General features: G+C 38.2%; 2 protein-coding genes across 2 annotated transcripts; one reads left to right on the plus strand and one right to left on the minus strand.

Annotated features, from left to right (window-relative positions):
- Nucleotides 1-254: 254 nt before the first annotated feature.
- On the plus strand, nt 255-4,166 carry pcnp (PEST proteolytic signal containing nuclear protein). Its single transcript, XM_088413287.1, has 5 exons — nt 255-328; nt 759-985; nt 1,331-1,405; nt 2,106-2,161; nt 2,391-4,166. Exons 1-5 carry the CDS (start codon nt 283-285, stop codon nt 2,500-2,502), a joined length of 516 nt encoding a protein of 171 aa, XP_088269413.1. The 5' UTR covers nt 255-282; the 3' UTR covers nt 2,503-4,166.
- LOC148424714 (interleukin-18 receptor accessory protein-like) lies at nt 2,032-11,189 on the minus strand. The gene is made up of 12 exons (XM_088413285.1): nt 11,102-11,189; nt 10,189-10,384; nt 9,269-9,419; nt 9,022-9,193; nt 8,664-8,735; nt 7,922-8,051; nt 7,635-7,789; nt 6,332-6,469; nt 5,824-5,922; nt 5,606-5,749; nt 5,413-5,528; nt 2,032-4,972 (listed from the first exon to the last, which is right to left on the minus strand). The coding sequence occupies exons 1-12, from the start codon at nt 11,187-11,189 to the stop codon at nt 4,685-4,687; spliced, it is 1,749 nt and encodes a 582-aa protein (XP_088269411.1). The 3' UTR covers nt 2,032-4,684.
- Between the last annotated feature and the right edge of the window lie 837 nt (nt 11,190-12,026).

Below are 12,026 nucleotides of genomic sequence, written 5' to 3' on the forward strand. Positions count from 1 at the left end.
AAATAGAATGATCATTCATAGTGAACAGAAATCATCAAAAGTCAGAGGGTAAAAATCCACTTCCCCGTCACTCTAAAACATTACTTAATAGATATTATACAATGTGTTAACAGATATGTATTAAAGCATATTAATAATAGATATGAAATGTCCTTTAATCGCAAAACAAGTGGATGAAAAATTGCGGAGGAAAAATAAAAGGTTTCCTCGCTGGGGGCGCTATGATGCTCAGAACCGAAACTAACTCGAAGAAGAAGCAGTCACAGAGCCATTCAATTCAAAATGGCGAGCATCGACCGCAACAGGAGAGACCGCCGCGACGACGGAGGTGATATCTGTGCCTTTTCAATTACATTGACTTATCCTAAACCCGTTTTTGTTTATTCTTTGTGTACGTTAGTTCTAAGACATCCGAAATTTGCCACATATAGAGTCCTAAAATATAACGAGCTAACGTCAGGTGTTGCAGAGATAGCGTTATCGTAGATTGAAATCGCTTTAAAAATAATATCTGTATTCGTGTGCTCACGCATTATGATTACAAGTAGTGACAATGTTTAAAAGATAATTAAAGCTTTGTGTCCAAAGTCGAAGGAATTGTGAGCGAATCTCAGGCTGGGCATTGCACGCATGAACTAGACTTGCGTTTCGTGTGTCACATTCGATGTCTCCAAACATAGCCGTGCAGCCAATGATGTTATTTAGCTCTTTGTAACAAAACCGTTGTTCACCTTGGTGAGTTGTCTTGCCTCAAGCAGGGCCGCTGGAGGAGGGAGGCAGAGTGAAAACTAAGCCTGTCTCTTGTAGCACGGGGGGCGGAGGAGCGAGCAAACTCAAACGCACATCCGAGCATCTTTCCTCCGAGGACGAGGACGAAAGCCAGTCAGCCCCACCAGCGCCCTGCAAAGCCTCCAAAATAGGCTTTGGCATGAGCAGCAATTCTGCGAAAAAAAACAATCCCATATCCATCAAACTTGGAGCAAGTGTGAGTACATGTTCTTGGTTTCGTCTTTGTTGTGTTATAGTTGAGCTGGCCCGATGTTTGTTCATGGAGTACAAGTTAAAAAAATGCAGGAAAAATACTTTAGTGAGGAACAGACACCTGAAAAATCTACTTAAGTACAGTGATCAAATAAAAAAAATGTGTTTAAGGGAGGGTAAAGACCAGCCCCCAAAGTAAGGCGAGAATCTTTCGGGTTATTTTAATGTTTTTACTAGATAACCAAGAGGTAATTGTGATGCAGGATCTTGACCTGAATAAGGACAAGACCACAGTTATGGATTATCCTGTAAAATTTATTTTTCTTCTGTACTCACTATGTTGCCTTAGAAACCCAAAGAGCCTGTACCAGCAGCCCCTCCAAAAAAGCTTGGACTGGCATCTGTTTTCAATGAGGATGATGACGTAAGTACTGGAGTAGAAAAAGTATATAACACGACTGTAATTTTTTTAAACAACTAGACAACTTTGAATGAAAGGCTTTTCCAAGTCTGGGAAGAAGAGTAGTCCTTAAAGCTGTTTTCTATGCGCTGCAAAATCTCAAAATAGCAAGGTCCTCAATAAATTCTTTGCTTGTTAGGTTTCAAAATATAATTAAGATATTGCTATATCACTGCTATGGAATGACTCAGAAAAGCAAGGAAATTGAGAGCTCGGCAGGTGGGGGGAGGAACAGCAAAGGGATGTTGCCCTTCCACGCTCTGATCTCCCAACAGTCGTCACTTGGGTAAAGAACGTCCCAAGTAAGATGATCAGCAAATCATCTCAGAAGACCTCTCAAACAAACTGGTTGGGTCCGAAGATGACTACCCGTGTGAGAGCAATGAGGATGTTTGTGCAAATGAGTAGCAGGAAAGAGAGGATATCAGGATATAAATGGGAGGAGCTATTTGGTGTGTCAGATAGTGATGATGGCTTTGAGGTCTTTTAGATTAATTGAATAATTACGCTGAAGGACTCATGTTATAATTAGACACTTTATTTCACCTCACAAAGACAAATTTTATGGTTAGGGGAAAAAAAATCTCCAGACGTACAGTATTCAGTATATATTGCACAGAGACCACTAATGCAAATACCCTGATAAAATGTGCTCACCTTGTAGAGTGAACCTGAGGAGATGCCCCCTGAAGCAAAGATGCGGATGAAGAACATTGGCAGGTACTTGACCAAATACAGCCTAATTCTGTCATTTTCGATGCTATAGTGAACCCTGACATATACAAAAGTATTGTTATGGTGCTATCTTGTGACATTTTTAGTGTTGTTAACAGTATGGCAGTGAGTTGAAGAGCTCCATTCAGACAATGATTTACTTGAGTGTGTTTTTCTTTTGTATCGAGTCAAGTCCAGTCAAGATTAACACAATATTTATCTGAAATCTTTCTAGGGAGACGCCGACATCGGCGGGACCAAACTCCTTCAATAAGGGCAAGCAGGGCTTCTCTGATAATCAAAAACTTTGGGAGAGGAAGCTGAAGGCGCACACAGAAAAAAAGTGAAGAAAAAAAAATCTTTTCTCGCCACTCATGGCCTCTGAAGTCAACATTAAATCCCTCCCGAGATCACTACAAAGGCTTATGTTATCAGAGCCTCTGCTTTGAGGATGTCCTAGCAAGCATACTTAAGGTTCTCTTTTTATGACCTTACAGCTGTATGCCACACTATGAGAAACACAGCAATGTGTGACAAAGTTAAAAGCATAACATTTTCTGCTCATTACATTTAATGGTCAATAAGAAAAGTTCACGCCGATCTTCCTGCTTCTTTATATGTGTATAGCTGGTGAGGTGGACTTGATTTTTGAGCCGTTTTGTGTATACATGTATATAAATGAGTGATTTTTTTTTTTCTTCTTCATTTTTATCCCTAGTAAGATTGCAAAGAGGTGGAACATTTCTGCAGACTTTCCGTAGGATGGGCAGTTAGGGAAAATTTCCAAATTGTTGTTGTTTTTTTTTTTTTTTAAATTAGTGATTGCTCTAGACTGCAAAACCTTGTCAGCTGGGAATCGTGTAAGGCAAGGTGCTGTTGCGTGTATGAAATCTGGTTGTTTAAGTCAGAATTCTGTCAAAATATCTTGCTCAGTAATTAATTCCTTATCAATAGTAAATATTAAATTTTTGTGAATTATTTCATTCCCTCAATTTCTCATTAATTCCTTTGCAAAGTTGCCACTGCTAAAGAAATCCAGAATCTTGCAACCTTAAGCTGTAGATTGATTTGTTGTGTCCAAGAGTGACAGATCTTTTTTTTTACTTGCATACTTCCATTTTTATCTGCCAGCTGTGCCAGCCCCCATCACATACAGGTCTCCCTCTCTGTTGTATTTTTTTTTCTTTTTATGAAATTACACACGAAATGTCTGTTTAATTGGTCACCTAAAACATGAAATATTGTCCAATTGTAAAACCATGCAAACGCCTGCCTCCTAAATAAAATAAATTACATTTTACTACTAGGCCAAGTCTTAGGCTTTATCTTAGGGCTCCTTAAGGGATATATTGTCCCATTTGAACTGAAGTCAATTTCTTAACACAACTCTTATGCACGTTCAAGGTGCGGTCATTTTCCCATCCAGGCGCCAGACACACCCACTTTGGAAATATGTGTGCAAACACCAGAAAAGCATGCTTTGGTGAAGTCTGAGGGAGACACTAATGTCTGACTTTAGTAGTTTTCATGAGGTGTATTTTGCAAATACAGCGCTGCTCATGTTAGTAGACATATGAGCACGGCTGTGCCTCCTACTTTCATTATGAAACTCAGATCCAGAAGTCCAGAAATCACTCGCGATGTATGGAAAATGGTGTTTTGCCTTTGAGAGGTGCCAGAGCACAGAAGTCCCAACAATGCTACAGTCTCCAGAGCAAAATGCATACTGACTTATTTGTCAAGGGTCGCCGTCATTTAATGGTTGCTCCACCTATGAAGGTACATAAGTGGGACGCTGTTGACACAGTCGTCTGCCGTTTCGGATTACAGAAGAATATGCCCCCAAGAGAGGATGTCCTTTTTGCTTTTAATTGGCTCAGTTCCTCTCTGTTACCTGCAATTTTTTCAATTAACATCGTACCAGTGGAATTTTGGAAATGGTTGCCCAATCTCTTGACTGTACACTATAGAAGACTGTATAAAGACACCCCAATAAACATTTTGGAAGATATTTTTGAGTTGTTTTCATGTTTGCCATAGTAAATGCAGACACCAATACATAGCCCAACTTTGTTGAGCTCTGTGTTTTCCATACTACTCTGTGCTTGTACTTGATCCGACACAATGACACCAATACCACCCAAAATGAAATATGGTGAACAGCTGGACAAAGGGTCCATGTTCTTGTTTCAAGCTGTTTACTGACACCGAGAAGAGAATTTCCTTTCAAATAGTAAAACATAGCGAGGATTAAATGTATGCTACACCAAGAATATTTGCACAAATAGGATGGCACAATGCAAAAGGGCATGTATAGTTACTAAACCTGAAAAGTTGTGTGTGTGTGTGTGTAGATAAATATTTGGCATGTGTGTGTGTATAAACATTATTCATTTAAAATGACACATTTTCAACACTATTTGCAGGCTGTTTTGGCATTATCGTCATTGGTACTTTGTATTGGCAAGCACTCAAATGTAAGAACTTGCACTCGTACCCATTCTGGAGAAAAAAAGGTATCAGAGCAGATCAGATCCCTATTTTTAACTCTGTTTCTGTGATTGTTGAGTCTGAAATTGGCACGGGAATGTGATATGACTTGAGTGACACATTTTTACTTTGTTTGGGTAAGGCCTTCCTTAGTGACCTCCAGAATTTCCCAGTCACTCTTTCAGTTTGTTCCACATTCCAGTCCAGGCTGGGGAGCACTCTCAGGGCCCTTTGGACCAATGAAGGCAGAGATGAATCCGTCTGTTCTGTCGATGTTCTATTTGTCCGTACCAGCAGAATTTTAAGATCAGAGTCCTGTAACAAAATCTTGGAAGACAAAAAGGAGTAATATAGTTGTATATAGTATATAATATAGTTGCAGTGTTATATAGTTATATAATTTATTATACTATAGTGGGTTGATTCTGGTGGATTACCGGCCAGGTAATGTTATTTAGGGGGCTACTGCTGTCAAGGGACAAAGTAGGTCTATGTGTCATGTGCTAAATAGTGGAAAGCAATATGAAATAAAAAAAAAAAAAAAAACTGCCTATGAGAGATATAGGTAATGAATAGGAGAGGCTCAAGAACGGACCTCTGGGGAACACCTGCAGTAACTAGGGAAAGGTTGGGTCATTTTTTGTTGTGTGTGTGAGTCTATTGGGTGAGTGTATAAAGAGTTGATGATGCTTAAAAGCTTCTACGTTTCTGTTATAAATATTGACAACATTTTTAGCAAACTTGCTTCAGCAGAGGTTTTGACTTACCTGAATTCCTGATTCCAGGACAAACACAGCATTGCTGTTAGACAAATAGTCAGCAGACACAACACAGATGAGGATTTGACTTCTTCGGATTGCACGCACCACATCATTGGTGTAGGCTGCCAAGCGAAAATAGATGTCATAAGAAACCATGACTCCACTCATGTTTACGTGTCCTGAGAGTTGATCCTCTGACCTTCACCAGGAAGCATGTCCCTCTCCAGCAAACAAAGACGATACCCCCACAGGTCTTCCAAAACCAAGGGAATCAGCACCTCAGGTGGCCTCGTTTGGCTGATGATATGCTCAGATTTGAATGGTTCGAGTATTGATGGAGGATCTGCAAAATGAATATATTGTTTTTGCCTTTTTTTTTCCCTTTCACTATACTGACCTGAAAAAATGTTCTCTTACTGTGTAATTCTGTTCCAGATAGTGAGGAGAGCATCGGGCACGTCTCCTCATGTGGACGTGTCCACAAATAAGACAAAAACACATCAAAATCTTTTTCATCTGATAAAAGGGGAAAAGACATTCATTGTAAGTATAATGCACAGTCTTTTTAACGACGCAAATAAATGCACAATTTGTGAGTTGTTGTCATCTTTGGAAATGTAATATCAATCAGAGTGAAATAAATAAATAAATAAATAAATAAATAAATAAATATATGTCTGTGTGTATATGTATTTTTTATATACATACACCACTACTCAAATTTCATAAAATAATATTTCATCTGGTTGGAATCACCTACTTTTGACAGAAACTTTTGAGAACTCAACTTTCCCTGTGTGGTAGAATTTTGAGTTGTGAAACCACATCCTGTGCAGATGAATGTTTTCACTCAGTGTAGCTCATCCGTTGGACATCAACTGATACTTATTCAGTACCACAGTACGTGTGTGCATTGCATCCTCACCTGCATCATCTTTTCCAGTTTGAAAGTGTAATATGTAGATAAGTTTTAGTTCCAACCATTTCACACGCAAAACAACAGCCACACCAGCAACCAACAGTAATGCTGCAATTGGATAGCCATTCAGTGATGGCCATTTCCCTGCAGGTAAAGCATAGAGTTGTTATACATATATTTTAAGTTGTCTGAAAGTTAGCAGAATCAACCTTGAGTTGACCTCTAACCTCTAGACCCCCATGCATCTCCAGACATAAACTTATCAGCCTCGACCAAAGGACTTGAATTAAGGTTCTAAAACTGACCGGAATATATACGTACCCAGCACACATGAATAAGTGGTTCAGATAATAGATGGATTGATGGATAATGACATTGATGATGATTTCATACAATTTTTAGTATATTGCTTCTGTAGTATTTAATGGTCTTATATGTATATTATTTAACAATGATCATTTGCCAGGGTCCATTTCCAACCTAAAGGTTGCAACTTCAAGCTCTCAACCATTGTGACCGTGCGGAAGTGTTCTTCGAACCCTTATTTGCTTCTGATGCTGTGTCATCACGAGACAAACGAGTAGTCGGTGTAAAGCGCTTTGAGGAACTGAGGTAGAAAAACACTATATACAGTCCATTCACCATTTCACTATGATGTCACACATACTTACGAGTAAGGATGGAAATTGATAATATTTTGACCATTCTGATTCCATTTTTGATTCAGTCAAACGATTCGATTCTTTATTGATTCTCTTATTGTTTCTTGTATCGAAATGGGCGGGAATTAACAGGTTGATTAGCAAGCATCTGTTCAGTTTTTATGTTGCGACTTTTTGTGTGTGTGCATGCACATTGACTTTACAAGCAATGCAAGCTGCCCTGTTTTCATCCTTCCTTGTAAAATGTAACCAAACCTTTGAGCATTTGCGCCCTGGGCTATTACTGTAATAACATTCCCATACATTATTATGCTACACAACATGCATGCTGATGATCCCAAGAAATCAAAACACTGGGAAGCGGTTCAAAATAAGACTTGGTTTTCAATTCCGTTCCCTACTTATGAGTGGTTAAAGTTGAACTTACATCTTAAGCGGACATGTCAGTGTTTGATGACTTTTAATTTGATAAAAGAAAAAAGACTTGAGACCACTTAAACTCAGGTGGTGTGACGCGGCATTATTAGTATTTACTCGCTGTATGGGAAAAGAAATATTGAGTGTTTTCAAACGTATCAGACAATGTGTATTCATTAGAATGTGAAAATTCAGATTTTGTACTTCAATAAAGTAACAATATAGCATACTTTTAATTTTCCTCTCAAGCTTGACAGTCACACTTCTGTTTCCAAAAGAATTGGTGGCCATGCAAGTATATGTGTGGTTCAGATGAAGGGCCGTCACCTCCTGGATGATAGATGTGTGTGTCACCATGATCTCTGTAAATATCACCCTTTCCTGTCTGAATTGGAGGGAAGATGAAAATAATTTTATTTCTCAAAACAAATACATTCCCTTGATTATTAGTAATGACCAAACATATGGCAAACAAGCTTGATGTTTAAAGTGTCGTTACACTGTGACAGTGACTCACTTCTGGCTCTGTTTGGGTAGCAGAATTTTGTTGTCCGCATTGCCTCTGTAATTTATATACCACTGCACAAATGGTGAAAAGTTGACCTCAAAAGGAAAATGCACCAGACATGTCAGAATGTGTGACTCCCCTAAAGGAAACACAAAAAAATACAAACAAACATGAACTCTCTCAGTGCCAAGTGTTATTTGAAAAGGAAAGCTCTAAAGGGGTGGTATATTTAGCGTCTTCACTCACCTTTCAAGGCCAACAAAATATCGTGTGCTATATCTTTGTAAATATAGGTGCTGCCGAATGCAAGAATGACTTCCATTCCTCAGTTAGAACTGATGTAGGTAATGCCTGTGTTGTAAGTGTGGAAACACTGCCATCCACTAGTCACAGTTAGCACGACAGTGCTCGATTGACTTACAGGATATTAGGTAAGCCATAAAAATGTATTTGACCAAAATGTTATCATTTATTATTGTTATTACTATTTTGAAAGATGGGAATTCTCATCCATGGCACTGCATGAGTTAAGCTTTACTCTTTGTGGTTTTCATCAATTCTGCTAGACAGTGAAAAGGAAGTGCCACCAAATATTTTTAAACACAATTATTAAGTACATATCTTTTATCTCTTAATAGATGTGACTTGATATTGGTCTGAGAGTTGCATGAATTCAGGTACAGTAAGTGCCCTCCGACAGCCAAGGTACGCCCGCCAATTAGGTGATTTCGTTTGGATGTACAGTGCTTACCAAACTCAACTTCCTCTGCTCTGCTGCCATCAGGTAATGAAATCGTTGGAATGGCACTGACGTCTTTTGAGGCTGATGAACAACAAAGTTCAAATGTTACCTCATTGGACATTTAAATGGAGGTTAAAAAAAAAGCACATTGACCCCTCACATATTCCCAGCTCACTATTTACTAATTTAGATAGTCACACATTTTAACCCCTGAAAACCCTAAAAAAAAAACACCTACCGCTCACTTGATTGACTAGCGATTAAATTTTTTATAAAATATGTTTTTATTTTGGAATCTGGTCACCCTATCTATACCTAATGAAAATGCTAATAGTATATTCATTTCACTCTCAAGCAAGGCACTTACGTATAGCTGTTACAAAAACAGAACTCCTGTAGGTCCATTCAACTCCTTGTTCTATAGAGAGTTTGTCACAAAAATATCGGCCTGTGTCGTATTGGCGCACTGTGCAGAGATTCAACTGGCCTTTCATCATCACACAGGAGGCACGGCGCATTTCTGACATGCTTCTGTCACCCTGAGGGAGAGCATACCCAAGTCTTTTTTAGGATCATGTACACAATATGTCTACTTACCCCACAAGATGCCTCACCTTGTACCAGGTGACATCTGCGCCAATAGTGCAGTTGAAACCAGGGCAGGGGATCTCTCCTCCTTCACCTGCAGTCAGCGTGACGCCCGCCTCCACAGCCTTGTAACATGGCGGTTGCTTGTCCAACACTTGAAGATAGAGGAACGTTTTGCTGCCATTTGACAGCACAGAGGTCCAAAAACGTATTTCATTAAAAGTTTCATAGAAAATGTGAGCGAAACACAAAGCACTCCGGAGCATTTGAAATGAAGCATATCTTTGCTGTATTGTTTTCTTTTTGAATTTCATCCTAGACTTCATCTACGTACCTCTAGTGACATCAATATAGGTATTACAGAGCGTAAGATACTCGCATTATCAGTATATTTAATGTTATTGTGAACCACTGTAACATTAACCTGTGCTTATTGGGGGAAATGTAAATAATGTCAATGCGAAGCATTCAAAAATGAATTACACATAAAAGCCAAATTAAAACTATATCGACATAAATGTTCGACAAGTACAAGCCTATAAGAATATTACATGCAAATATGTTGTACTTAAAAGTTAAACTTGCATGAACTACACTTATTAAATGTTCTGTTTTTTTTATTAATGTTTTAACACAAACACTAATACAACATCAGTGACTATTTGTAGTTATTAAAAAAAAAAACCTCTTAAAATTTTATTTGGAAATTTGTATTAAAAACTTTTTTAATTGTTTCCCCTCTTGCATTGCTTATAAGCTGTTGTAGACTCAAACTTCACAAACATTTGCATTTTTTCTTCTAGAACTGTTTATTTTTGAACATTTTTATTACAATTTTCATTTTTCTGACGATTTTGAATTGAACCCGGTGTTATTAAAAGAAGGTTGGCTTAAAATGTTTGAGAGCCACTACTAATACAATTGTATACACAAGAAGCAACATTACCCAGTAAGCAAAGTGTAATTTCCTGAATGTTTGGTTTCGGCTAGGAACTCCTTCCCACAGTCAAAATGGAAGCCTCCATTTTGGTCTCCGTCTTCTCGAATCTTGTGCCATGTCACCTTTTTGTTGGTGCACGGCATCAAAAACATTTCAGCCTCTACAGCTCGGTAGTGCTGCTGTGTTGTAGTCATGCGAAGAGCTGGAGACAACATCAAAAACAAACATAGGCTTTTTCGTTTGAAAAAAATGCCAATATGTTTTTACCCTTGGCGGATGGTGAAAAGTATCGTACATTTTATTTTATTTTTTTACAAAAAATGTTTCTGCATTTGAGGTGTCATAATGAAACCATTTTGCATCTTTTTACTTTCAACCACTCAAAATGTTCAGTGGCATCATACCTATCCATACATATCTATATGTATTAAAAAATTAGGTGTTAATTTATTTTTGGACAACAAAAGTTGTATTGTGTTGCAACCATAACTTTTAATTTTATACGGTATACACAAATAGAAAATGTTACACAAACTACGAAGTATTTATAATTAACATTACCACCACTATATGACAGAAATGGGCACATTGACCATCTCTGTGCCAGCCACAAGAGACGTAAAAAATGATATGACATCAGATAAATGGAAAATGACTATTTATAATGGCATGAGTGGGACAAATCAGATTTAAATCACGTTCCAGTCAATAATTTTTGGAGCGCCAATCTGAAACAGTTATAGAGATTTGATCTTGATGCCCTTCTGACTTTTGGCCTCTTTTAACATATTACATAAATTACAGCTCTGTTGTGGTTTTTTTCATGCTTTATCTTGATGAAACATAAAAACATTGCAAAGTCTAATAATTGTAACCGAAAAAATACGAGGGTTAAACATTCCTTTGGCTCCAAACATACCTGCTTCATCACGTTGATTACTTTTCTCGCAGCAGCCTTCAATCAAAATGGTAAATACCCAAAAGAGAAGAACATATCCAGTTTGCATCCTGTTTAGATGATTGGATCATGTCTTTGTCGGCACTTGCGCTCAAACCAGCACATATTTTATGTAGCGTGAGTGATAGAAAACAAACGTTTCAGAGGGGGATGAAAATGCTAGAATAAGTGGTTGCTACAGTACACAGTGACTTCCTGTGTTGGTTCACCGAAAATGAGATCATGGAAATTGCCTCAGTGTTGGTTTATGTTGAAAGCCATAATACCATGGGAAATACAAAAAAAAATCACAGTTAAAATTCACATTTGCTCTAAATGTCACTGAAAATAACACATTTATTAGATCACAAGTAAATAGGTAAAAACAATGCATTCCATTCCAGTGTTGTACCAGGTTATGCTGCAACATATTGGCAGGTAAGTTGGTAATCATGATCTTGATTTGATGTAGATGGAGTACAGTTAAGAGAACGTCACCCACTAATCAGACAAAATACAGCCAATAGATTAATCCAAGTATCGCTAGAATCAGGTCTAAAGTGAGTCAAACAATTGTTGCTCTCGCAGGCTTGACAAAGTTTGGCCAGGTGCACACACAAGCATTGTTTTTTAAATGAGGGAGGCTACTTTATAGAACATACATTTGTTACATTAGACAGTGATTGGATTTCGGAGTCTTTAGCATAACCTCATAGGCTCCTGTTGTTGTTGGTTGGAGGGGATGTTCAGGTGCAGAGAGGACTTGAAAATAGAAGAGCATGTGAGACTTGTTGAATGATGGATGGGAGAGAAGCCAGCAGCAGAAGATTCCTGATGTTCCACTCCGACAATTTGAAATTTGTTTCTCTTCTGGATTGACTGGTGAAGGTGGGTTTGAGGCATTAAG

The sequence above is a fragment of the Hippichthys cyanospilos genome, chromosome 4 (genome assembly GCF_059441005.1).
Source record: "Hippichthys cyanospilos isolate Australia breed blue-spotted pipefish chromosome 4, RoL_Hcya_1.0, whole genome shotgun sequence".
Taxonomy (NCBI): Eukaryota; Metazoa; Chordata; class Actinopteri; order Syngnathiformes; family Syngnathidae; genus Hippichthys; species Hippichthys cyanospilos.